Genomic DNA, 25,512 nt, shown 5'->3' with positions numbered 1-25,512 from the left:
GGTCCCGGGCCCATGGCCAGCTGCATGGTCCAACTTAGCTTTGTCACGAAGCCCCTCTGGCCAAGAGGACATGAGGAGGCCTTGGGTGGAATCTGGCGGGGGACGGACCGCACCCTCCTGCCAGGGCCTGGTGGGGTGGGACAGAGCGTGAGGGAATGTGTGGAAACCAGTTGTCCCCACACGCAGTGCCTCCTTCGAAGCTCCTGCTGCCCTCCCAGCATGGCTCACAGGAGATGCCGAGCTGGGTCGTGGAGGGCTCTGCAGGCCTGGGGTGGGGGTGGGGGCAGGGACCCGGTAGAGCCTCTGGGGGATCGGGGTGGATTTCAGGGGCAGCCTGGGACAGCACCATGCCCTCCACTGTGGCTGGGAAGAAGGACAGGTCTCACTGGGCTCCATTTTAGCTGGGGCCAGTTCTGAACAAAAGACCATAAATTTCCCCTTTTGGGGAGACCCTGGGGAAGTTCTGCTCCACAGCCGTGGGCCTGGAACCAACCACACTGCCTGTCATCACGGTCAGTGGCTGGGAAGTCTGGACCGCTGAGCTCAACAGGGTTGGCGCTCAGGCCCGGGAAGGCTGATGGGCCCCCTCTCCGCCATCAAGCTTCCCTCTGGAAGTCCTGGGCCTGTGGGTGACGCCATGCCCCGGGCCCACCTGTGTCCCTCCTTAGAAAGACAAGTGGCAGTGGAGGGCTTTTCTTGGAAACCTGTGACACTCACGGTTATTTTAAGACCACTGGTGGGTCTGAACCCAGTGGGTATATTAGCATCTCTGGGTGTGCCTGTCTCCATGTATCATTCTTGACTGAGTTGAAGGGTTTCACCTCACGTCTGTGGGTGTACCTCTTAGCACCCAGAGAAATGCCTCAGAGGCCTGGGCCAGCCGGTCAGAGCCTGCTGTGAGAAATCTGCCTCCACCTGAAAACCTTCCTCCATCTCTGTCTGCCCCCATGCCCCATGCCGCCCACATGTCAGCCCAGCTCAGGTGTCCCCGCTTCTGAATCCCTGAGCCTTCTGGATTTCTCCTGGGACCGTCTTCTTGTCCCAGTTAGGCCGGGGGCTTCCTGAAGGAAGATACCACGTCTTCATGATCTTTGTTCCTTCACATGAGCTCTGCAACCCCACAGGGTATGGCTTTCCTCAGGGAAGGAGAGGAGGCATCAGAAGACCCACCAGAGTGATTTTCTAGCTGAGCTGTGGCCCGTGGAGGGGCTTCAGCCCCCTGGGCTCCACGGTAGAAGTATCTGACATGCACCGATGAACTTGGGGACTGAGGGGACTCTTCTTGGCACTCAGGGTGTGGTCTTGATGGCTGCTTCCTGAAGAGAGCAGGCGTGTACCCGCAGACTCCCCCACTCATACGTAACACACACTCACACGTGCACACTCACACACCTCACACACTCATCCATTCACACAAAACACACTACGTCCGGAGTCTGGAGCTAGAACTTGCTCTGGCTAGACCTCCAGGTACGGCTGGCCCCTCCCAGCCCCTCAGGGACTGCTCTGTGGACCCTGCTTGGCTTCAGGGGCTGTGCCCTGGACACTGCCATACTCCTAATGCTGCCCTTTCCCTCCTCAGCCCATGGTCCCTCTCTCTATAGCCCCTTCCCACCCTACAGTCCCCACGTGTGGAGAGAACGGGATGCCATGGGGCCACGGGCACCTGTAGCCAGAGTCCCAGCTCTCTGGCTGGCGGCCAGGGCCATTGGACGCGAGGATAGCTCGTCCCACCAGGGGCAGCCAGCCAGGCTGGGCTCTGGGCCCCTGCTGCTGCTGCTGCTTTATTTTAACTTGAGATAAAATCCACCATTTTAATCATTTTAAAGTATACAATTCAATGGGTTTTTACAATGTTTACAATGTTGTGCAACCATCACCACTCTCTGATTCCAGAACATTTCTGTCACTCCCACAAAAAGTCCTGTACCCATGAATTAATGACCACTCCCCTTTCCCCCTCCCCAACCCCAGGCAGCCACTCATCTCCCTTCTCTCTCTACGGATGGGCCTCTCGTGTAAAGGGAATCACTCAACACGTGGCCTTTTGTGACTGGCTTCTGTCACTCAGCCTGTGAGGCCCACCCGCGCGTAGCCTGCATCAGTCCTTCAGGCCTGTGCGTGGCAGGGCGATACTCCAATTGCATGAACAGACCACGTTTTGTTTCTCTCTTCATCTGTTGATGGACTTTTGGGTTGTTTCCATTTTTTGGTTTTGATGATAATGCCGCTATGAACGTTCGTGTACAAGTTTTTGTGTGGACGTATGTTTTCAATTCTTTTGGGTATAGAACTCGGAGTGGAATTGCTGGGCCCTGTGGTAACACTGTGTTTAACTTTTTGGGGGTCTGCCAAACTGTTTTTCAGAGCAGATGCACCATCTCACATTCTCATGGGGCTTCTTGGGTGGGCTCCTGGAAAGCCTCCCAGGGCCCTACTGCTCCCACCCTCCCCGCTTGGAAAGGTTACCTATGTGTGGCTCGAAGGATGAGAGACGGAAGAGGGTGTGGGTGGCACCTCTCCAGGGCCTGTGGTGACGTCAGCAGGCCTTTCCCATGGCCCCTCGCTATTTTTGCTGAGAGGGAAATCTGGGTGGGCCCTGACAGGGCGTGATCATGGGAGAGTGGGAGCCCTGGGTTTGCATTCTGGGCTTTGGCCATTAATGTGCTGTGTGACCTGGGATGAGTCAGGCAACCTCTCTGAGCCTCCCTTTACCAGACCTGGCTGGGAGAGCTGTAAGGGTCAAGCTGTACATTTCACTTACGGTTCATAAACCTACAGGCCCTGCTCACATGCTGTGATGGGAGTGACTGTTATTTAGTCTCCCTGCTCCCTGGAGAGAATGCTTGCCCCCTCCCCTCCCCTCCTGGGGCTTCTCCCTCTTTTCTCCCAGGCATTTGTCTCTGGGCTGCTATACTCACCACTGGGCTCGGGTGCCAGGTTGAGCGAGGTGACAGTGTGAGCCCCGCTCTCCACGCTGTGAGTCACTCAGAGGGCTGGCCGCACGTTTCTGCTGGGCACAGGTTTTTCCAACTCTTTAGTCTAGTGCTTTTATTCCCTTTGCACTTGCAGGCTACTAACCGAAGGGAAGATAAAGAGAGACAGTAGCAGAGTCCCATGGTTCCCTGTTGCCCTGTCCTCAGATTTCAGTTCCTGAAGTATTGTGTTGATAGAAGCTGAGAGGCAGAACTTGGGTCTCTGCCGAGGTACCCGTGGAACCCTCCATGCGGGTCACCCACACTGTGGCTGGTGTCACCCCATCCTTGCTCACAGTGGATTTTGCCAGTGTAGTTCCTTCTGCTTGGGACCCTCAGTTCCCCATGCTCCAGCAGGTTGTCTCCTGGTCCCCATCTGGCCCAGCTTAGATGTCTCCTCCTCCAGAAGCTTCTGTCAACTGCCCAGTCCTGGTTTGGGTCTCTGGTGTGGCAGCCTTCCCTAGTCAGCCCTCCTGTAGGCCTTGAAGTTACAGTGCTATTACCTTCTGGATCCTTCTCTGTCACCTGGGGCAGGCAGTGAGCTCAAGGGCAGGGGACCCTACCTTCATTACCCACCCCATAAGTTTGGGCCCCTCTTGCAGCCACACCCCTTGATATATGCTGGGGATGCATTGGTGGCATTTTTCTATCCTTAGCCCCTGTCCCAGTCTTTGGGAGATTCTCGCATAGCTGGATATTCTTAGAAATCAATGATACAAGTATCAGAACTTCAGGGTAGGATGGTGGGGAAATCATGACATGTAAAGGCTTTGAGGCCTTCTCAAGAGACCCCAGGCTCCTATCCTGCTTTCTTAGTGCGGGGGAGGAAAAGTAATTTTCCCTTTACCCTTCTAGGTTCTTGGCTGAGGCACCCTGTAATAAAAGATTAGCAAGAGTAAAACAAACAGAGGTTTAACTACATGGATACCTCCTGTATGCGTGGGAGAGGAAAATGAGTAACACCCCCAAGTGGTCCTAGCCACCACCTTAACATCTCCAGCTAAAGACAAAAGATGATGTTGGTGGGTGGGGAGGAGGAGTGAGTTATGGGAGGTTACCAAGAAAAGCAAAGTAAACAAGGGGAAGGTTATGTGGATTTAAGTCATTTCCTTCTTTATTGATAAGAGTTTCCCGAGATTTAGAGTCATTCTCCTTTTCCTGGTACAGACAGGGAGACACCCTTACAAATGGAGATTTTCCTTTTACAAAAGGCCTCCTGTTGCACGCTCACATCTATGGAATTTCCAGAGCTCTATCTGTGTCTGCTGGTTCTTAAAAATGATCAGTCTAAAATAATCCTCGTGCCACAGAGACGTATTTTGGGGTGGCAAGTTTTGTTCCCCTTCATTAGTTTTTCCCACAGTGTGCTCAGGAACCCTTAACCCCCTGCTCCAACAAACGGCCCTCTGGTCTGTTCAGACTAGGGAGAACAGGCCCCATAGCCGCTTTGGGCGCTGCCTTTCTAGGTAGCAGCATCGATGGCCACGTCTCCAAGCCCGCTCTCTTGATCCGGACAGACCTGGACCAGCTACTCTGGACCTCAGTTTATTGACCTGTTTATTGGGGGCGGTAACCTGAGAGTTCAAAGGATTGGATTGGATTCGATTAGATTGGGGGTCAGCAAACTAAGACCCACCACGTGTTTTGGGAAATGAAGTTTTATTGGCACAGACATACTTGTTTGCTTATATATTGTCTATGGCTACTTGTATGCCAAATTGAATAGCTGAGACAGAGACTGTATGACTCACGAAGCCAAAAATACTTACTATCTGGTCCTCTACAGAGGAAGGTTGACAACGGCTAGATTACATCATACTAGTTCATGAATCCTAGTTAAATAAATATTTTTGCTTTTTGCCAAAAAGGCAAAGTGGTGGTGATGACATTTTGGGTTGCTGGCAGTGATGGGGAGGGATTTGGGGGGACGTACTCCAGGGGTTCCTGCGTAGGCTGCAGTAACACCACGATTTTTTCCCTGTATTGAGATGTTTCCACCCACTGCCACCTTTGATTGTTATAGCCAGCTCCTGGGTAAGAGATCAAGGATGGCTCATCTCCATGTCACAGGAGGGTAGGGGGAGGCTTAGAGGGGTGAACGGGCTGGGCTAGGGTGCATGGGGAGATAGTGCTGAGTGGAAACTGGGACCCAGGCTCGCGACTCCCGGCCAGATCCCCTTCTCTGCTGTTCATCGCCTCAAAGACTCAGCCATGGCGTGGTGCCCGGCAAAGGGCTTGTGCCTCTGAGTTAAGCAGCAGTGTGGGACGAACCCTCCTGCTAAGTTGGCTTCCAGAAGCAGCAAAAGCGCCCACCTGACGGGGCTGAGTGGGCCGGTGGGTGGCATCCGAGCGGCAGCCTCTCCTGCGAATCTGACCTCTGTCTCTCTTCCCATCCTGGTTGGCAGCCTTCGGCCTGGGCGACCTCCCCAACCTGCTGGGCCTGGCAGGGGAGCAGCTGGGCGACGGCGAGCGGAAGCGGCGGCACGCCAAGGCGGGCGGCTACAGCATCGAGGTGCTGCTGGTGGTGGACGCCTCGGTGGTGCGCTTCCACGGCAAGGAGCACGTGCAGAACTACGTCCTCACCCTCATGAACATCGTGAGTGGCCCCGTCCTGGGGCGTCGCCGTGGGGGTGGGGCACCACCAGTCTTGGCCAGAGCGGCCCATTTCTCTCGGGCCTGCTGTTTTCCGGTGGGTGTACGTACAGCTCGCACCGTAGCCCGGCAGCGCGACAGGCCTGGGCTGGCCCTGGCGTCCACTCCAGGCCGAGGCCGTCTCCATCGCACACGCCTGTGCCGAGGTGCCCCCAGGCCATGGGTGCCAGCCCCTAGCCAGCCGGAACCAGGGACAGTGGTGTCAGGGCAGGGACACATTCAGAGCCCGAGGCAGGCGTGGTCGGGGGCCTCACATGCTTTGGGATTGCAGGGACTTTCCTGAGACTCTTCATCTACAGAAAATGCCCGATCCCAGGCGGGAAGACTGGCCAGCTAGTTGTCCATCTGCCAGGGATGGCGGGGATCCCAGGCCCTGAAGGTGGGCTTTGGTGTTCACTGAGAACAGAAATGCTGTTATGCGGATTTAGGTCTTCGCCTCCATTGATGAGAGTTTCCAGAGCTTCTGTCATCCCCGTCTTCTGGTACAGCCAGGGAGGCACCCTACCGTTCCCTTACACCTGCCAATGTCTCCTACAAAAGGGTCGCTTCCGCTGAGCTTTTCAGAGCTGCTCATATGTCTGTAGTTTCTTACAAATAACCAGCTTAAAATAATCAGTATGCCGAAGAGGCATCTCTTGGGGTGACAAAACCTGACCCCCTTCATTGTGTGTGTCTTTGTCTAAGCCCCTGAAAGGGAGGTCCTGAGGTGGGAGCTTTGTCTTATACTTTTTTGAGTCCCGGGTGCACACAGCACAGTGCCCAACCCCTGATAGGTCAGATATGGAAGCGAGCAGCGTCTATGGGAGAGGCGATAATATGGAAGTGAGCCGTGTCTCTGGGAGAGGCAGGGAGCCAGCATCCGCGGAGAGGGAGTGGGAGGGCAGCAGATTTGCGACCAAAATGTCTGTGTATAGAAAAGGCGGGGGGTGGGGGCTAGACATCAGATCCAATTACAAGGAGCCTCAGGGAGGGGAGGGCGCCTGAAAGTCGGCCCCCTCACCACCTCTTTGTTTGGATATTAATTCTTCTGTCCCTTAAGGAACCTGCTGTTTGGGACTTGAGGAGCAAGGGCTACCACTTGGGGCTGTTTGGGAGGGAGGGAGGATGGCTATGAATAGGGACACGCCAGGTCCCCCGAGCACCTGAGCACCACCCAGACTCTTAGAGACTGCAAGCCTAACCTAAGGCCACACAGCCAAGCACTAATCCCATTAGTGGGAGAGCGGGGGTGGGGGGGTGGGGGGGGTTAGCCCCTGGAACCAGGTGGAGAATGGCAGTGGCGGGGCGGGGCAGAGGGCAGGGGAGGCCTTAGAAAGCCCTCAGGTGCTAGGAGCCTGGGTCCTGGGTCCAGAGTGGGGGCTGCAGACCCTGTGAGTGTGAGCCCGTGAGCCAGGCCCTATTTAGTCCCGGAGTCCTTCAGTTTGCTAAAGGATAATTTTCAGGAAAAGGTAAAATCATGACTCTGGTACAGAAATAAAAACAGGCAAGTGTTAAAGGTTTTGCTTCACTCACTAATCAATGAGAGAATCAGGCAAATGTGATAACCCTCTCAAAAGAGAACCCCAAGACTGGAAACATTTATATCAGGAATTTTGAAATGAAGGTGCAGACAGAGAACAGAACTGGCTGTCTCACGGGGTGGAGGGCGAGGCAGAATTTGTGCATCTACGGACAAGGATCGTGCGTTGCTATCCTGTGTTGAGCTCTCAGCTGTGAAGGAGCTTCCATGGAATCAGAGTCAGATAAGGCTGAAAGTGCTATGGACAAGGCAGTTTCCATCGAAGCACACATTATCGTTATTCTCCGAGTTTGCCGCCTCGCCGGGCTCCCAGGTGCAGAGCCCCTCCCGGGGACAGCAGGGAGTCTGGTGGCCCATCTGACTTATGGGCTGCGTCCCTGTTCCTGGAGCTGGGAGGGTGGCAGCCTCGCTCAGGAGACACCCCTGGGTGCTGGCTGTGTGACTGTTCTAAGTAAGTGGTAGAGGCTTTTTGATGACTCGCGTAAGGAGATATTGTTTTCTGTAGAGCAAAGGATACTTTTGGAACCGTTTTCCAAACGCTTGTCCAGATGGAGATGTGATTCGATCAGAAGGGTCTCGTTAAATCCCTCTGATCTGGAGCTGTGTGGAGGGTGGTGACGAGTGCATGAGAAGTGCCACCAAGTTCTTGAGGGTCCCGATGCGGAGGCTAGTCGCCTAGTATGCCTTCTTCCCTGGCGTCCCTTGCCATGTCCCCTGAACTTTACTGAGGACCTTTATTGGAGAAAAGTAAGCCTGTGTCCCATTCAGGCTCTCTCTTTTTTTTTTTTTTTTTAAAGATTTTATTTATTTATGTGACAGAGACAGCCAGCGAGAGAGGGAACACAGCAGGGGAGTGGGAGAGGAAGAAGCAGGCTCCCAGCGGAGGAGCCCAATGTGGGACTCGATCCCGGAACACCGGGATCACGCCCTGAGCTGAAGGCAGACGCTTAACGACTGCTCTACCCAGGCACCCCCATTCAGGCTCTCTTGACCCCGGACCCACGTCTCAGCCTTGGCCAGGGAGCTCCTCCCCGTGGTCCTCACCGAGGGCTGTGCCCTGAGGGCCTGCCTTGGAGACTGCTGTTTCCATAGGCTCGGTTCCACTTTCCTTCTCCTTACAACCTACCAGAAAGTAGGTGGGGAGAGTAAATGTCTTCCAGAGGTTCCTGAGGGCTGCTTGAGGCTGCTGCTTCTGCTCGCTGCCGGCTTGCACTATGGATGTGGGAATAGAACGGGAAGTTGAGGCAGAGCTTCTCCACGCGCCCAGGGCCTGTTCCTCCGGGGGAAGAAGGCTCACCGTGCTGAGGAGCTGGTGTGTGCAGACCCATAGCCATCGCCGGGGGTACGTGAGTGGTGGGCTCCTGACTTCCCAGGTGCAGAGGGCAGAGAACCAGAGTTCTGGCCCTTGGAGGTGAGCGGATGGGTGGCTGACCACCTCTCCTCCCAGAGGACAAGCAGCTCAGCGTGTCCATTGTGTGGGAACTTTCTTTGGCTGGAATGCTTGAAACACTAATTTCCTGAGGGATTTCATGAAGCCAGTAAAAAAGCGTGTCCCTGTGCTGTCCCCTTGGTGTGCCTGCCTGCCTGCGACCATTTCTGATCCTGATTTGTGGGGCCAGGGCTGGCCTGGTCTTATCAGTGAGAGATTCGGTTCCCGGGATGTATGGTCCCATTGTGCTAACCCCGGAGGAGGGGGCGAAGCCATTAGGGAAACACTCCAAACCATCTGATCAGGCCCTGCTCACGGGCAGCTCTCAGGGCCTCCGGCCTCTCACTTCGCCTTTGCATAACCCTGGAGATGTGCTGTACATATTCGCGCAGCTGCAGATGGTGGCCCGACCCCCTCTTCTCTCCTCCCGACATGCTGGTGGGCCCTTCATGGACTTTATTTGCCTGTGCCTCCGTTGACCCATCCGTGCCAGGCCACTTACCTTACAGCTTCTCCAAATCTCAGGACAGGTGAACCATTTTGCGAGCTTTGAAACATAAGGAGCAGTTGTGTTCAGCGTGTAGTGAGTGCCTGGTGTAAGCCTAGTATGACAGACTCTTATTCTAGAAGCTTTGGTCTGGCTGCAAAAACCAGCCTCAGTGTGTGGAATAATTTGGGGGCAGTGCTGAAGGAGCTTCGAGGAGGCAGCCATCCCTGTGGACTGGGGGAGAGGCTTTCTGGAGTGGTCTGGAGCTGAGCCAGCCTGGGTGGGGGGGAGGGTTTGGTGAGGTGGAGCGTGCAGGCGTGGTGATCACGCCATCACGCAGGGCAGGGTTATGGGGGCAGGAATGAGGGGGCAGCCAGGCCGGCCGAGCCCGTTCAGGAGCTGTGGCGGGAAGGTCCCTCGGGCAATAGCTGGGCTCTGGCATGGAGAGGAGTGCCGAACAGCGCCTGACAGGGGCACCCGGGTGCATTTGGGGGAGGAGAAGATGGACCCCAGAGCCAGCCGAGGCTGTGATGGGCCAGCGGGAAGACTCCAGAGACAGGGACTGTGAGCTTTCTCGAATATCACAGTATCATTCCAGTACCTACCACATGTCAGGCACGGGGCTGAGAACCTCACAGACAGGCTCCGTGAATCCTCACCGTGGCCTTATGCCAGTGGCATTCCTTTGACCGCCCTGGCTCTAGAAGCCAAATGACTTGGCTCAGAATAGTAAGTGGCCGAGTTAGGATTCAAACCCAGATCTGTCTGAGTCCAAAGTCTGTGCTTTCCCCCCACTGCTGCTGTGGTACAACCTGGGGCGGGCAGCTCTGAGGAGGAAGGAGAAGGAGGGTCACAGGCCCCCGGCCTGGGAGGTAGGGAGGGTGCTGCTGCTTTACAGAAGGAACCTCTCCCCAAAACGGCCTCCATATCCGAGTCAGGATTCTGAGGCTTCACCCCTGGGCTGGCTTCCTGCTCTTGGCTCCTGGCTGTGGCCGGGCTTGCTAGCCAGGGCCATGGAGAGAATCAGGCACCATCAGGGGCCCTCTCCTTGCCTGGGGTGACTCACCGAATCTCTGGGGCGAGGACTCCCTTGCACAGGGGGATCCTCTGAGGGCCCAGAGCCAGAGCAGAGGGAGGGTGAGGAGACAGAGAGGCCCCTTTGTTGGTCCTCACCGAGCCGGTCTATAGCCAGACCCTTCTTGGCAGCCCACTCTTGGGGTGGTAGGCTCGCTGCCCACCTTGCTCTCCACTCCACCCGGCCAGGCTGACACCACAAAGGCACTGAATGTGGGTGCTGGAGAGACATTGCCTGGTGTCTCTGAGAGGGTCCTCCCCGCTCTGACCTGCTCCAGGGCCCCTTCCTGAGGCCTCTCGGATGCCCTGCGGGGAAAGTGCGGTCCAGATGGCTGTCAGACCAGGGCCTTGGTGGCCTCAGCCTGGGAGGGTGGCATTCTCTTGGCACATAACTGTGTTAAATATTCATCATAAAGGCCGGTTTGGAACACCACAAAAAAACTGCTTTCGTGCTGACAGAGTGTTGCTTGGCCAGCTCTTTTCCGTTCGGGGATATGTGAGCCTCCGGGGAAGCTCATCGTCCCCGCTCATTGGAAGGACACAAATCCTCCCCCTCCGTCTCCTGTGAATCCTTCCTCTTCTCTTGTCTCTCTCCAAAAAGCTTTCCACTGCTTTTTAGGGCACTCAGAGTCCCTCAGAACTAAAGCAAAAATCTTACTTCAAGGTAGTGGTTCTTAATGGGGGCAGTTTCGCCTCCCAGGGGATGCTTGGGAAGGTTTGGAGATATTTTTTGGTTATCCCAGCTGGAGGGCATGGGGGACTTCGGACACCCCCGAGGAGCTGGGGTTGCCGCTCACCGTCCTACAGTGTACAGGACACCCCTAGCCTGAGTGGCCCTTGGGGCCAAGGGCCCGGCCCTGAGGATCAGCTCTGCCTCCCACGTGCTGGCGTTTGCTTTTTCAGAGCAGGGCCCCTGGGCAGAGAACGGTGCTTCCCACAAAAGCTCGAATGCTGGGGCTCCTGGCAGGAGAGCCATAATAATAATGAGCATCTGTCATGGCGGTGAGAGCTTTCTGGTGGACAGAGCGCCTGGCATCTCCGTGGCCATATGGGGGGACACACTCCTGAAATCCTATTCCTGGGCTGGCCTCAGGGACCTGCCCTCAGCTCCCAAAGTGGGAAGCCAAAGTTCTGAAGCAACCGAGAGGTACCACGGACCGAGCCCCTCCACGTTCCAGGCCTTGTACCAGATGCTTGCCATTTGCCTCACCTCTGTCCTCAGGCTTCTCTACAAGGTTGGTCTGTCTACACTCAGATGGGAGAGTAGGGCTCAGCGGGTGAGGTCATGGGCCGTTCGGGTCTTTCTAGGTCTCTAGGTTGCCTCTCTTCACTCTCCGACAGGACGACCCGGGACAGAAAGGCTGCTGCGTTTTGGAGACAGGTCATGGGGGGTACGTCCTGAGCATTGAGGACCGGTGAAAGGGGCTCTGTGGGGCGGGGGGGGGGGCCATCCCTGTGTACCCTGGAGCCCTCCTGCACGAGCAGCCAGCCTGTGAGGTGGGCCGAGTGGCGGAGGGGTGGGAGAACCGCTCAGGCCAGCCTGCAGGCTCCGGGAGCCTTGAAGGGCCGTGCTGATCCGAGGCAGCCACTTGGAGCCCGCACCAGCCCTTGGAAACACAGGGCCGTGGTTGTGAACTTTTAGGGAGAAGATGGAGCTGCTGAGCTGGCAGCAGCGAGGGAGAAAAGAATCAGAAAATTTGATGCACTCCTCCCACCACTCAGAGAGCGGCCTCAGCCCCCAAGATCTCGCTGGTGACCTCAGAGGCGGGGCCTGCCCACGTGCCGTGGGAGTGAGTGCGGCGCCCCGGCCAGGGCTCAGCGTCCCAGCCCCGGGCTCTGGCTACTCCCTGGGGTCAGGCCTATGCTGGGGGTGGGGGGCGGCAGGGATCGTGGGCTGCAGGCCGCAGAGGATTACTGATACACACCCCACAGTGCACATAGCGCAGAGAGCGCTTGTTTCCACGCACGTGCGTGTGCATGCGCACACATCTAGTCACCTGTGTGTTTAACACAGATGTGTGTGTGTGTGTGTGTAGATACGTGTACCAGATCAGGTACGCACATGCAGAGGAGTCCACACATCTTGTGTGGACACAAACTTGCCATATTTCATCAAAATCAAACCCATCGATTGTCAGATGCTCTGTTATTATACGTACTTAAGAAACAGAAAAAGTGGGGCACCTGGGTGGCTTGGTTGGTTCAGCGGCTGACTCTTGGTTTCGGCTCAGATCATGATCTCAGGGTCCTGGGATCGAACCCCATGCTGGGCTCCATGCTCAGCGGGGAGTCTGCTTCAGGATTCTCTCTCTCTGCCCCTCCCCCTGCTCACATGCTCTCTCCCTTTCAAATAAATAAATAAATCTTAAAAAAAAGTAACAAAGTACTACCCGTTAAACTCTGATAATGATGTTTTCTTAGCACTTAGAATTAATATTTGTACTTACTGGAAGAGCTCTTTTAACTTGATTGAGACTTAGATACTTATCATAGATTACTCGTGTGCAGACATAGACACGACAGTGTGGGAAAGTAAGGTATTCCCTTAACTTCTGTTCGGAGCGTTCCTTGTCCAAGTCCCTTTCCGCAGAGAGCCATCCAAGCGTGTGCTCACCCGCATAGCGCTGTCCCCTGTGCCATCTGGAGCATGGGCGATGCTGCAGGCGCGCCTTATCTTTGGGATTTCCTCCAAGCCGGAACCTGTTCTGCAAGCTCTGAAACGTGGGTGCCTTCTCGATTTTACCGGAAGCTGGCCGTGGAGGTTTTCAGGCAACTAGGACTCACATTCCTTCCTCAGGGAGCCCCTAAACGGCCCACTGCCGGCAATGGCAAGGGGTTGCGGTGTCCTGGGAAGCCCCCAGGAGTAACATGAGGTTCTTGCTCACACGGGCGGTGACAACACGCTCTAACTGCCGCCTGACCCACCGCGATTGTAAACAGGGAGAGAAGAGCATCTGATGCAGTGCGGTGCTGTCGGAGCGCCTGGTCGGCAGAGCCGCTGCGTCCCCGTCTTGTTGGAAGGGTCGGGACTGGGGGGACGGAGGGCTGGCCCTGGGGTCTGGGGCTGAGAAAGGGCAGGACAGGTGATTGTGGCCAGGCCTCTCCTTCCAGCAGGGCTGCCCCCATTCTGTTCGGGTTCCGAGGCGGCGAGTGGCTGGGGAAGGCACGTGAGCAGAGCCGCGCTGAGCTCCGGCCATGGCCGCTGTGCTGCGGGAGCCTCCGCCGTCGCTGTGCACCTGCCCCTGTCCTGGTTAGAAGAGGCTAATGTGCCACGCTCGTTGGAGCTCCCTCGAGGAATGGCTGAGTCTTAGACCTGGAGCGGAGAATGTCCAAGATGAGCATCCCCTGGTGCCAGAAAGGAAGTGCTCTGCAAACACCACCCAAACACCCCAGAACCAAAAGCGAGGCTGTGTTCAAGGGACGCAGGAGCCACCTGAAAGAGCTCCCGGTGGCCAAAGTGGGACAATTTGCGCAACACAATAAATAATGTAGCAGTGAATTATAACCCAGAGTATAGAATCCACACCCACGGGTTCATACGCATCAATAAAGGACAGAATAAATAAACAGATGGGCGGAGAATTCCAAGTAACTGATACAGAGACTCTGTCCTCAGGGAGCTGGATTTGAGCTCCCTCTCCTGCAGTGAGGGCTGTGCTCCGTGGCTTGGTCCCGAACAGCACGGCCTGGGGGCAGATGTGGTCCCAGCAGGCGATGGAGGTCAGCCTCGCCAGGGACGGGTCCTGCCTGTGCCAGTGCCCTGACTCACGTGGAGACGGTGGCACTTCAGCTCTGTGGCCTTCCTCCCCTAGGCCCGTGCCCCCCATCTAACCGTGAGACAAACATCAGGGGTACCCACGTTGAAGGACAGTCTGCTAAATGCCACTGGAATTCCTCGAAACTGCTGGGGTCATCAAAACCCAGGGAAGTCGGAGGAACGGTCGGAGAGGAGGAATAGTCCGGAGCAGCCCGAGGTGACGCGGTGGCGAAGTGTAACCTGGGGTCCTGGATGTGATCTCGGAGCAGAAACAAAAGACGTTAGGAGAAAACTGGGGAAATCTGAAAGAAATACGGGCTTTCGTTAGTAACGATGTGTCCTATGGGTTCAGCCGTTGTGACAAATGTACCGCTGTCACCGCAAATGTTAATCATAGGGGAAGCAGGGGCGGGGCCCTCGGAAACTCTCTGGACTCGGCTTGCGGCTTTTCTGGAAATCTAAAGCTATTCTAAAATCAAAAGTTATACCAGTTAGAAAGAAGAGAAGGGATAGAACTTCCTTCCGGGCAGGTTGCTGGGAGGGTGCTGGGAGGTGGGCAGGGGCTGTGGCTGTGCCAGCCCTCCAGTGGCCGTTCGTGTCCTCTCCTGTTTGAGCAGGGGTGGGCTTGAGACCTCGGGTCGCGCTTTCCCAGCACGGCCCCTCCCTGTCCTGGACCTGGCTGACCAGGCAAGTGGACATGTTGCCCCTGAGCTCCTCGGGAGCCGTGTTCCCTAGCAGTGTGGGAACTCCTGCTGGCTGGGGACCCTTCTCCACTAGATCCTGTCCCTGCACCGACAAGGAGAAGCCCATCTTGGCCTGGTCCAGAAGGGAAGGCTGCCAGCTGCCCTCTCATGGGCTCCCCAGGGGCCCAGCTCTCCCCTCCAGTCCTAGACAGAGGCCCAGGCATTTCTGCTGTAGCCACCCAGAGTCTGACCCTCCCTTTGGACAGGAAAACAGATGCAGAGCTCCCACCCCAGCAGACCCTCCTTTCCTTCTTCCTGATCCCTGGGCTTGACCACAGAGCTTCCCCCTGTTGCCCCCCTCCCCCCAGGAGGCCCGCCCATGCAGGGTTACAGGAGAACAGGGAAGAGGTTCTTGCAACCACTCCCGCCTGGCCATGTTGCTGTTTACTGGATATGGAAACCCACTTTCTCATCTTCTCTCCCAGGCCAGAGGAAGCCCACTCCAGCCAGCCTGCCACAGGGGCTTGTTCTAGAAAGGAGCTGGGTGTAGTGGCTAAGAGTCACAAAGATCTGAGTTTAAATTTGAGCCCTCCCGCCTTCTGGCTGGGTGGCCACGGGCGAGTTACTCAACCTCTCTGAGCCCTGGCTTTCTCACCCGTGAAATGGGAACAATGCCTCTCTTCATGATGTTGATGTGAGGTTGTATGCAAGCCTTCAGCATGGTGCCTGGCACGTGGTCGGTGTTAATGAATAGCAGCTCTTCCCCCAACCCTAGTGGTTTCTAGCTTCTGCTATGTGACCATGAAAACTTCTCCCTTCTTCTCTTTTGTCTCCCGTTCGCCAGGGAGAGTCCTGACCTTTGCTTGTTTTTCTAGTACATACCCGGTGGCCATCCCATGTCAATACGTGGTGTGGAACCCTAACCTGGGGGTCTTGGCAGATGTCATTGAACTTGGCCGAGGTGGGGAAGCAAGGAGACCAGACACAGTGTTCTTTTGTGCTCCGTGGGTGTGTCTTGCTGCCGTCACGCTGGTGCCCACAACCACGGGAAGCGACTCCTGGTCTCCCCAGAGCTGGCGCCCCGGCCTTCCCTCTGGCATCGGGAGGCAGCCACGGAGGGCAGAGGCTGACAGAGCCAGTTCTGGAGTGCACGGCCAGACCAGAGCCTGTCAGGGAGCCGCCTGTGGGTGTGTTCCAGGGGACCTGGGCCTCTCGGGTAGCTGCGCCTCCTGGCTGGGGTTCCAGCGCCGGCTCACGGCTGTGGCTCAGACCCGTGTGCCAGGGGCCTTCTGCGGTTCTCGGTGCACATGGCAGCCCTGTCCAGCCACCTCCTTGGCCTGTGCGAGTGGTCAGGTCAGCTTCAGCTGAATCCAAGCCCTAAGATCCTACTCAAGGGCTGCGGGTGATCGGGGTGTGTGCAAATGAGCGTGCCAGGGCCCCAGAGACGGACCAGGCCAGGGGATGTGGAATGGCAGGGCCAAGCCCACCTTTTTTTTTTTAATGAGGAAATAAAGTTGTAAAATAGAATTACTTCATTTTTATCATCCTTATGTAGCATAAGAAAAGACCAGACTATCTATTCATCCACTCTTGCTCCTTAGGCCACCTTTTGGGGATCGCTTTCCATCTGCCTTTGCTTCAGACCCTTGATGGGGTCTGTGTAACTGTCTCGGGCTCTGTTTCCTTGATAATGTCTTCTTTCATCATGGTTCTTAAAAGCTGGTTTGCGGGGCCCAGGGTCGTAGGCGGACGGGTTCTTTATCTTGGTGCTTTGAAGGTATTACTTCATTGTCTCCCCTTGTCGCTGTTGAAAACCTACTCCTAACCAGATGGCCCTTCCTTGGCAAGTGGCCCGTCCTCTCTCTTCTTGCCGCCTGGAAGGTTTTCTCCATGACTGACGGGAGCACGGGGAGAAGTCCCGCAGAGACCACAGCCACCATCTCTCCCCAGGAATGGAGCAGCTATGCTCAGCGGGACTTCCAGAGAGAGACTTGAGGCCAGTGGGGGAGGCAGACGGGAAGGCCGAATGGGGCTCATGGCACCCAGAACTTTCCAATGGGCTGGTACGGGCATTGCTGGAAGCGTGCGAGCAGGGATGGGGAGAAATTCCCGATTGTGGGTGGGGCTGGCCTCAGCTGCCATGATTACCACTGGCCTCCGGGTTCTCTCGATGACTCCGCAGGATTCCTGCCTTTCTCTCCCCTGCACCGAACCTCAGCCCATCTCCTCCAAAGGGCATGTGACCTTCTTGGGCGAGGCTCGTTCTGGGTCCTCCAGCAAACCCTCCCTGACCCCTCCAGCCCATATGGACCCCATCTCCTTTTCCCCCAGCTCCTGGGGTCAGGTCCACCAGTCACCTGATGATTTCAGAGTGCTGTGCTGTGCTGAGCAAGGTCTCTCCATCCAGAGGGGGCCTCTGCCCCTTTCCGCTCGCTCAGTATTGCATTTAGGCCAGTTACCTGGGAGTGGGAGGTGACATCAAGAGGCCCCACTCAATCCCCACCAGTGTTGGACCCTCGGGCTCTGATTCTGCCTCCTGTTCGGAGAGGCTGCAGTCTCTTCCCCATTCCCACCGTGAGGACCTCCCAGTGTCCTGGGCTGGAGAGGCCAGTCATTGGAGTGGGAGTCGAAGGCTTTGATGGGTGAGTTTGACCTGCTGAGTGTGGGGACAGCAATGAAGGATGTGGCCAGATTCCGGCAGCAATGTGCCTGGCCCACTTTGGAGAGACACAGAGCAGGAAGACAATGGCCCTGACAATTTCCAAATGCCCAGAGGCCCTGCAGATGTCTCCAGCCAAGCATTCCCGGGACTGCTCTCTTTTCCTGCCCCGGGGCAACCAGTGGGTTTACACGTGTCCGTGTGGGGCCCAGATGCGGCTGCGTAGAGCGCGCCTTGCTTATAACCCCATCTTTGGTCTGCGTGCTTACAGGGCACGTAAGGGGGGTTTGAGACATTGACCGCACCCCATGTGGAAGGGAGGCCACGTTCTGAGTTGGAGGGGCTGAGATACGAAGGTTGTGTAAAAAATATCCTGTGGCAGGTTGATGAGTATTTCAGCAGAACAGCAAAGAATTCTTCGGTCGGAATTCTGTTAGGGAGAAAATATGTGTGGCCGATTGGCCCCCGCATGTTGCCCCCCTCCACCGCACAGTTCTCCTAGGAGAAGTCAGGGGCACCTAGGTTGAGAAGGATGTCCTCTCTTTCCGCATTTGGCCACTCTGCCCCCGTGATGTGTGCTGGGGAATGGATGAGGGTGGAAGTGCCACCGCCCATTGGATTTTCCGTTGTTCCCTGTGCTGGGGTGTCGGGGGGCGCTGTTCCACAGCCAGTGCTGGTCTTTGGTCTCAGTTGGGGCCAGACGTGGGTGCCAGGTAGGCCCTGGTGGAAGGAAGCCTGACACAGGCTGCTCTGAAGTCCACGTGCTCCCCAGCAGGGGGGCTCTGTGGCGCACACGGCTTCGGCTGCCGAACTCTGCGGCCACAGCCTGCTCGGTCTTCGGCTGGCCCGGGAGCAGGCCTCCGCTCGCCTCCCGCTTCACCCTCCCTGTGGGACTCTCACATACAGGCTTGGCAGTATGTTCCTCTCCCTCTGGTAGACGGCAGTCGCTTTGTGGGCTGTACGCTGTTACTTTGCTCCTGGGCCCAGGGGCATGGAGAGACGGCAGCGAGGAGAACAGGGCCATGTCTGGAACGCCATCCAGCTCCCGGGAAGGCGTGCGGGCAGGAGTCCGAGGCTGGGATCCGCTTCTGCCTCTCTGTTTGTGTGGCCCACTCATTGCTCCCAGATGTGGCGCTGGCATGAGATGTCCACATGCCAGCCCTCTGACGGCCATCAGGATCCCCATTCTGCAGAACAGAAACAGGTCCTAAGGAGGTGCCTGATGGGCCCCAGCCACCCAGCATCCAGGGCAGAGGCAGGATTTGAACCCAGGACTCTGGCTCCTGCAGCCGCATTGCTTTAGCAGTGCTGTGTGCTGACACTGACCCGCTGAGCTGGTCACTCCTCCCTGGGGTGACATCCAACTAGGTGATCAGTTACGTAAGTCATGGCCCATCACGCGTAGACATTGGAGATGATGCTTTTGAATATATGGGATAATGTTTCACGAAACAAGCAACATATAAACAGTATATTTAGTATGATCACTATTTTGTAAAATGAGCCCACTTGTACACACACACACGGCAGGAAGCATAGTAACTGTGGTTATCGTACATCTATCTGGTTGATGGTCGATTTCCTTCTCTTACCTTTTTTGTACTTTTCACAGTTTATAGGGCGAAATGTTTTCTATTAAGAAAAAAAAAGTTAAAAAACCTGGAATTGTTCAAGGGGCATCCTCAGGAAATGGACACTCAGGGGAGAGTGAGCTCCCTGTCCCTGGGGACAGGCTGAGGCTTGCCCATCTGTCGTGGACACCATCCGGGGTGTCCTGATTAGGGGACTGGGGAGGACAGCACTCTTCGGTGGACTGTGCTTGGCACGGCCCCACGGGTCCCTGGGCCTATGGGGGAAGGGAGTTTCCCCGTGCCGTGCTCCGCAAACTTGACCATGGCCAAGAATCCCTGGGGATTGTGGTCACAGTGCCGGCTCTGACTTGGGAGGTGGGCCCAAGAGTCTGCATTTCCAAGACCCTTGTGTACTTTCCCTCGGATTTGCCCTGGAAAAGTTCCCTGGGCACTGCAGAGCAGATAGACGATTCCAGTGGCTGCTGGAGAGGTATACACAGGGACGTGAGGAGGAGCGACCTGGGCCGGATGGCGTTTGTGGAAGGACTCTTCCCAGCCGTGGAAGGACGCGTCTCCGTCAGACAGCTGCGTTTGAGGCCGGGCCCCCTCACACTTGGCCTCACGGAGGGAGTGCACAGGTGGAACCAGGCGGGCCAGGATTTGAATCCCAGCTCTGCGGCTCCTTAGCTCCGTGTCCTTGGGAAGGCCATTTTGCCTCTCTCTGCCTCAGTTTCTTCATCGGTACAGTAGGGATAAGAATGCTGCCTGCCAAGGCCATGGCGAGGATGAACTGGGATAACGTGGGTCAGGTACCTAGCTCAGGACCTGCTCCGTGCTGGGCTCCTAACCCACGCGTGCTTCCCCTGCAACTGCGTGCTCGCTTCTCCTGGCAGGTGGATGAGATTTACCACGATGAGTCCCTGGGCGCCCACATCAACATTGCGCTGGTCCGCTTGATCATGGTCGGCTACCGACAGGTAACCCCCCTTCGCCAACAGGCAGCGTTTGGAGGGGGAAGGGGTGTGGGACCGATGCATAGGGCGGGCTGTGGGGTGGGGAGGCCTTGGTCAGCATCTGGGAAGCATTCTGTTTCCAGAATCCGAACCCTGAGGCCATTAGAACCGAGGCTTCAGGGGCAGAGGCATGTGGGGATGTTACCGCAGGGACTGAGGGGTGCCCTCCAACCCCGTAAGCAGACAGTCCTGCAGCCTGGCAGCTGGAGAGCCCTCTCCCTGAGGAACCTATGCGGAGATGGGCTCAGAGCGGGGGCAGTGACCGAGACAAGTCCTGCTCTGGTTGGACACTGGGGCCCTGGGCTCTGCAATCTTAGACCTGTCTCTTATTCTCCCCCAAACGGGGGTGGCCACAGAACTTTCCTCCAGGGGCTCTTGTGAGGATAAAATGAGACAGTGAACACAAAGCATAGAAGAAATGCTCAGCACAAGACCTGTCTTGAAGTCAGTTGAGGGATGAGAGAGAACGCGTGTTGAGTTCTCCGCAGACAGGTGTTCCGGCACAGGGCCTGGCACGTGAACGCTCCCTGAAGTGGGAGGGCTGTGCGCCAGCAGCAGCTGGAGTTGGGGCTACTGATGACCCGCAGACCTGCCCTGCAGTCTCATGGGCCTCGGTGTCCTCTGCCGGTGGGAGGGGGTGAGGGTGCCCGCTGCGGTCTGGGGGCTCTGGCTATCGCCCCTCTGTTGACGCGCTTGGCCCCCGCAGTCTCTGAGCCTGATCGAGCGTGGGAACCCCTCTCGCAGCCTGGAGCAGGTGTGTCGCTGGGCACACTCCCAGCAGCGCCAGGATCCCAGCCACGCAGAGCACCACGACCACGTGGTCTTCCTCACCCGGCAGGACTTCGGGCCCTCAGGTACGCCAGGTACTGTATTAGCTGTGGCCAGGTGTGTGCAGCTGCAGGGCCGAGGCCCAGGCTCGGGCGGGGCTCTCTGGAGCCACCCCAAGGCAGTTTGAGGGGCCACGTTCCCTGTCAACAGAGAGAGTCCTGGGACTCTGGAGATAGGACCTGGCCGGACAGGTGGGCAAGCTTGAAATGGTTTCTTGGGGACCAGGGGGAGTGAGTGGGCCCCCATTCTGGTCCCTACTGTCTCGGTTGAGCCTGCCAGGGGCTGTGAATGCAGTGTGTTTGTTGACTGACCAACTGACTGGCTGACCGGACGGACGCGGCACGGAAGTGGGGTGTGTGCAGGGTTGGGGCCTCTGGAAGTCTCACTGTCTTGATCGGAGGGGTGCTGACAGGAGCATGGAAACTGCAGGCTCTCAGAGGGGCTGTAGAGCTTCAGGATGTGGGAGCATTTGGCTCAGGTTGCTCTCCTATTGGGAGGGAGGTGAACTTTGCAAAGATCCTTCTTCCTCCAGGCACCCTGTGGCAGTGACCACGTCAGCGTGTCCCTACAGTGGCTGGCTGGGCACAGGTCTCGTCGAGTCCTGCCTCACCTTCCTGTGACCTCTCTCTGCCCTCTCTCCCTCTCCCCGGCAGGGTATGCACCTGTCACTGGCATGTGCCACCCCCTGAGAAGCTGTACCCTCAACCACGAAGATGGCTTCTCCTCAGCCTTTGTGGTGGCCCACGAGACTGGCCACGTGTAAGTATGCATGAGTGGCCCCAGGAGGGTGGGCTGCGCTGTGAGCCTTGAGGAGTTCTGCGGGTGTGGTGGCTCAATCCCAGATCAGGCTCCAGTCCCAGCGTCCTGGGAGATGCCAGAGGAGCTGCCCATGCCCTGAGGCCCGCCCTGATGGGGAGGGGGCCTCGGGACCCAGATGGCAATTCTGGGCCTGCCTTGGGTCCAGCCCCCAAATCCCAGGGCCATGGAGAACCAGATGGGGCCCCGCCTTTGGGCAGGTCGACGCCATGTCCCATCATAGGCAGGGGTCTGTTCTCTGGATGGCCTCCGTCCCTCATCCCATGCACACCTTGAGACCCTTCCGAGAGCCGTTGCAGCCCACACCACTGCTCCATGCACACAGCAGCGCTGGCCTGAGCCCATCGCTGACAGGTGCTCAGAGCCTCAGGCCTCGGGCCAGGCTGGCTCCTGGCTTGCTTGATCTTTGGTCCTGGATTTTGCTTAGAGCATATCCATTTATTCATTCAACCAACATCTCTTGAGCACCCACTGTGCGCCAGGCCGTGTGGTAGGAATGGACTGCAGTGGAGAATAGGCCAGAGAAGCTGCATTCTGGGAGAAGCAAATTCGCCACTGTCATCCAGGTTGTCCTTTGGTAACGTGCACATGTTACAGTCATGCCTCCCGGCCCCGTCTGCCCACCGGGCGGAACTGAGGGATGCACTCCCAGGCCCTCCCCAGCACATGTGGAGTGAGGAGTGAGGGCTCCTTCCTGCAGGTGGAAGGACCTGGGACGGAGGGGGGCGGGCCAGCCTGGAGGGGGTCTGCCAATCTGCTGTCTGCCCTGCCCCTCTCCACACCAGCCCCGTCAGCACAGCAAGCCCATGTGGACTCCAAGCCAGCTTGGCCCCTCACTGGGGCCCCAGCTTCGTCCTCTCCGGCAGGGAGGCTGACACGAGGGGAACCTCGGGGGTCCCGTCCTGCCCCGGAAGCCCATGGTCGCACATACTTTAGAGCCGGAGTTTGTCCTTCTGTGTGTGTGTGTGCGGTTGGGGGGGGGGTGTCCACTCTCATGGAGCAGAGCCTCTCCCTGTGGAGATACCAGGACAGCCTCAAGTAGTCCGTGTGTCTGGTGCACAAGGCCACACGCAGCCCCCTGGGAGTATTAGAGAATTTAGAGCCTTCGGGCTTTGGCATTCGATACTAATGATAAAAAACAGACTCTACAATTTAAACTGTCGCGACGGTAGGTGCGTACCACGCACAAAGTTCTGTGCTCAGTTCTGCGGGCTCTTGGGGAAGCTTGAAAGCTGGCACGCAGACACTCAGGAAATGAGGTTGAATGAGCCAACTGAGACCTGGTCCTTGCACTTGCAGGCCTTGGGCCTGGTGGGGGGATGCTTATGGCATGTGAGCTGTTAATGGTGGGACAGGTGGCCCCTGCTGTGGGACGTCAGCCCTCGGAGGGGAGGTGGCCAGGGAGGGGGTCCTGGGTAGGAGTGGGGCTTGAGCTGGCCTTGGAACGTGCGGGGATGTAGGCGGGGTTTGAGGAGGGGGCAGGAGGGCAGAATGAGTCCAGCCCCATTGGGGAGCAGGGTGGGGCCTCAGCTTCCATACAGAGGGGTGGTCCTCTCCCCTGCATGGTGGGGAAACTGAGGCCAGGAGGAACAGTCTGAAGCCGGGTTAGGGCATCCTGTCCTATTGCTGGCTCACCTGCCTGTCCTCACAGGGACAGGCTCCCTGGCGTGACTTGGGGCTCCCTTCTGCACCCCACCCCTGCCCCTTAGGCTCGGCATGGAGCATGACGGTCAGGGCAACGGCTGTGCCGACGAGACCAGCCTGGGCAGCGTCATGGCGCCCCTGGTGCAGGCTGCCTTCCACCGCTTCCACTGGTCCCGCTGCAGCAAAGTGGAGCTCAGCCGCTATCTGCCGTAGGTCTCCTCCACCTCCAGGCTGGGGATGGGGAGCATGCCGCCTGCTACTTCATCTCCCCCGCCCCCGAGCCATCTCCTTCCCGGGACCACCCTGCCCCTGACACGTGCTCGAATCCCAGCCTCGCTGCTCAGCTCCTGGGCCGCCGGGGACATTGAGGCCGAGGACAAGCTTTAGACCCAGGAGCTCGAGGCCAAGAATGGGTGCCGAGTGGATTCGGGTGGGGCAGGTGAGGGCAGGGATACTGTCACTAACCTCGTGCGGCAGGTGGCCAGGGCCCTGAGTATGTCCTGCGAGGCGGGCTGCCTTTTCTTCCCTCAGTGCAGTGAGCCCTCGATCGTCCAGGAACAGCCCTTCCTCCCGGGAAGACCCAGCGCCTGGCCGAGGGCAGCAGGGGCCGGTTCCTGCAGGCCGTCTTCGCTCCTTTGACCCCCACCTGAAGGAAAGGAGGGTGTGGGAATTCCTGCCGCAGCCTGGCTCACCTCCTGTCTCCACCTGCAGCTCCTACGACTGCCTCCTCGATGACCCCTTTGCGCCTGCCTGGCCCCGGCCCCCGGAGCTGCCGGGCATTGGCTACTCCATGGACGAGCAGTGCCGCTTTGACTTCGGCTCTGGATACCACACCTGCTCCGCGGTGAGTTCCCAGCAGCCTCTGCCTGCCAGGGGGCCAGGGCCTTGTCCTCCGTAACCCAGGCCGGGCCTCCGCAGCGCACCTTCCTCCCGGCTGGCCAGGCGGCCTGGTGCTGGGCCCGTGGGCTTGCTGTCCCCTACCGTGGGGGGATGCAGGGTGTCCAGGGCCCGGCCCTGCCCCACCCAGTCCCACCTTTGGAGGCAGGTGTGTGCAGTGGATGGAGGACGTTTTAGTCCTGGGAAGGGTGGAACAGAGTAGAACAGAGAGGGCAGGGGGCTGATGGGGTCCTGGCTGGATGGGTTATTGGGGGGCTTATGTGCCGGGCTGTCCCTCTGTCAGATCAGGTGCTGGGCTCTGATGGATAGTTACCTCCATCTGCCCTTCGGGGATTGGACAGGATGTTTTGGGCTCATTTGTCAGCCTAGTGAGAATGTCCTGTGTCCCCACATGATCTCTCTCCAGGGGGTCAATTGCATGCTCCCCTCTCCCCACCCATGCCTAGCAGATAGATACAAGGGAGCAGAGCCCTTCTTACCCTGCAGGACAGGGCGGGGGCAAGCCTGGCACTGGGATCAGTTAGAACCCCCCTCCCCCCAGGAGAGAAGCAATCAGCCGCTGGCCAGGGCCTGGGCAGAGGTTCACATCCTGCAGACCGGGGGTCCCTGTGTAGGGTCACCTTCCTATTGCCCAGGCTACACGGGGACACGTGGTCTCTGAGCTAGGAGGGGAGGAACAGCCTGGGATGTGGGATTTCAGTGCCCAAGGACTATATCTGTAGGACCCTGGTCTGGCTGGCGGGGATCATGGGAGAGAACAACCTGGGCTCTCCTGGACAGCATGAAACAGGAGGTCACCAACATCTGGCACAGCCTGCTGAGACCAGAGAGGGGTGGGAGTCCTGGCCTCGCCTGAGTGCCTTGGGCTCTGGGCTAGACCAGCAGCCCCTTGAAGGCCCTGACGTGCACTGGGCTCAAGGGGTCTCAGCAGGCCCAAGCGTCCCCAGAGCCTCAAACCCTAGTCCCTGTCCAGTGGCACAGTGGCTTCCACAAGGGCGGGGAGGGAGGCCTGGGGAGGCAACAAGGGGAGTGTGGCTGTGTCCTGCCCCTTCTCGGTGCCCCGCTGGAGAGAGGAGGCGTCCCTGGAGGTCACTGGAGTGGGGTCCAGTTTGAGGGCGTGGACCCTCCTGCTTCCCTCACCGTGTTTTGTCCCCAGCGTCCGCCACAGCCCTCCCCTCTCTCCGTCACTGCCCTTTGCCCCCTGGACAACTTGGAGCCCGCGTGCCAGTGCGGCGGGTGACCGCTCTCCCCTTCCCGTGCAGTTCCAGACCTTCGAGCCCTGCAAGCAGCTATGGTGCAGCCACCCCGACAACCCGTACTTCTGCAAGACCAAGAAGGGGCCCCCCCTGGATGGCACCGAGTGTGCGCCGGGCCAGGTACCTGGGGCCCGGGTCTGCGGCAGGACTGTGCGGGTCCCGGGGAGCCCCTGTCCCCCCAGGCGTGAGTGTGCAGATAGCGTGCGCGGAGCCCCCCACGAACTGAGGTTCATACCCTCCCTCCCACACCAC

The 25,512-nt window shown here is 57.8% G+C and overlaps 1 protein-coding gene across 2 annotated transcripts in view; it reads left to right on the top strand.

Moving 5' to 3' along the window:
* Positions 1-25,512, top strand: part of ADAMTS14 (ADAM metallopeptidase with thrombospondin type 1 motif 14) — a 73,741-nt gene that overhangs the window by 23,762 nt on the left and 24,467 nt on the right. The window contains exons 4-10 of one of the 2 annotated variants that reach the window (XM_040624772.1): positions 5,381-5,571; positions 19,700-19,783; positions 20,526-20,673; positions 21,301-21,406; positions 23,173-23,316; positions 23,819-23,951; positions 25,267-25,380. In XM_040624772.1, coding sequence (XP_040480706.1) covers positions 5,381-5,571; positions 19,700-19,783; positions 20,526-20,673; positions 21,301-21,406; positions 23,173-23,316; positions 23,819-23,951; positions 25,267-25,380 — 920 coding nt within the window. Of the gene's footprint in view, positions 1-5,380; positions 5,572-19,699; positions 19,784-20,525; positions 20,683-21,300; positions 21,407-23,172; positions 23,317-23,818; positions 23,952-25,266; positions 25,381-25,512 lie in introns of both variants that reach the window. The other variant, XM_040624771.1, reaches the window with a different exon arrangement.

This window comes from Ursus maritimus, unplaced genomic scaffold (genome assembly GCF_017311325.1).
Source record: "Ursus maritimus isolate PB19 unplaced genomic scaffold, ASM1731132v1 scaffold_7, whole genome shotgun sequence".
NCBI classification, from domain to species: domain Eukaryota; kingdom Metazoa; phylum Chordata; class Mammalia; order Carnivora; family Ursidae; genus Ursus; species Ursus maritimus.
Note: the sequence above shows the minus strand (reverse complement) of the source record. Positions and strands in the feature narration are given on the sequence as shown.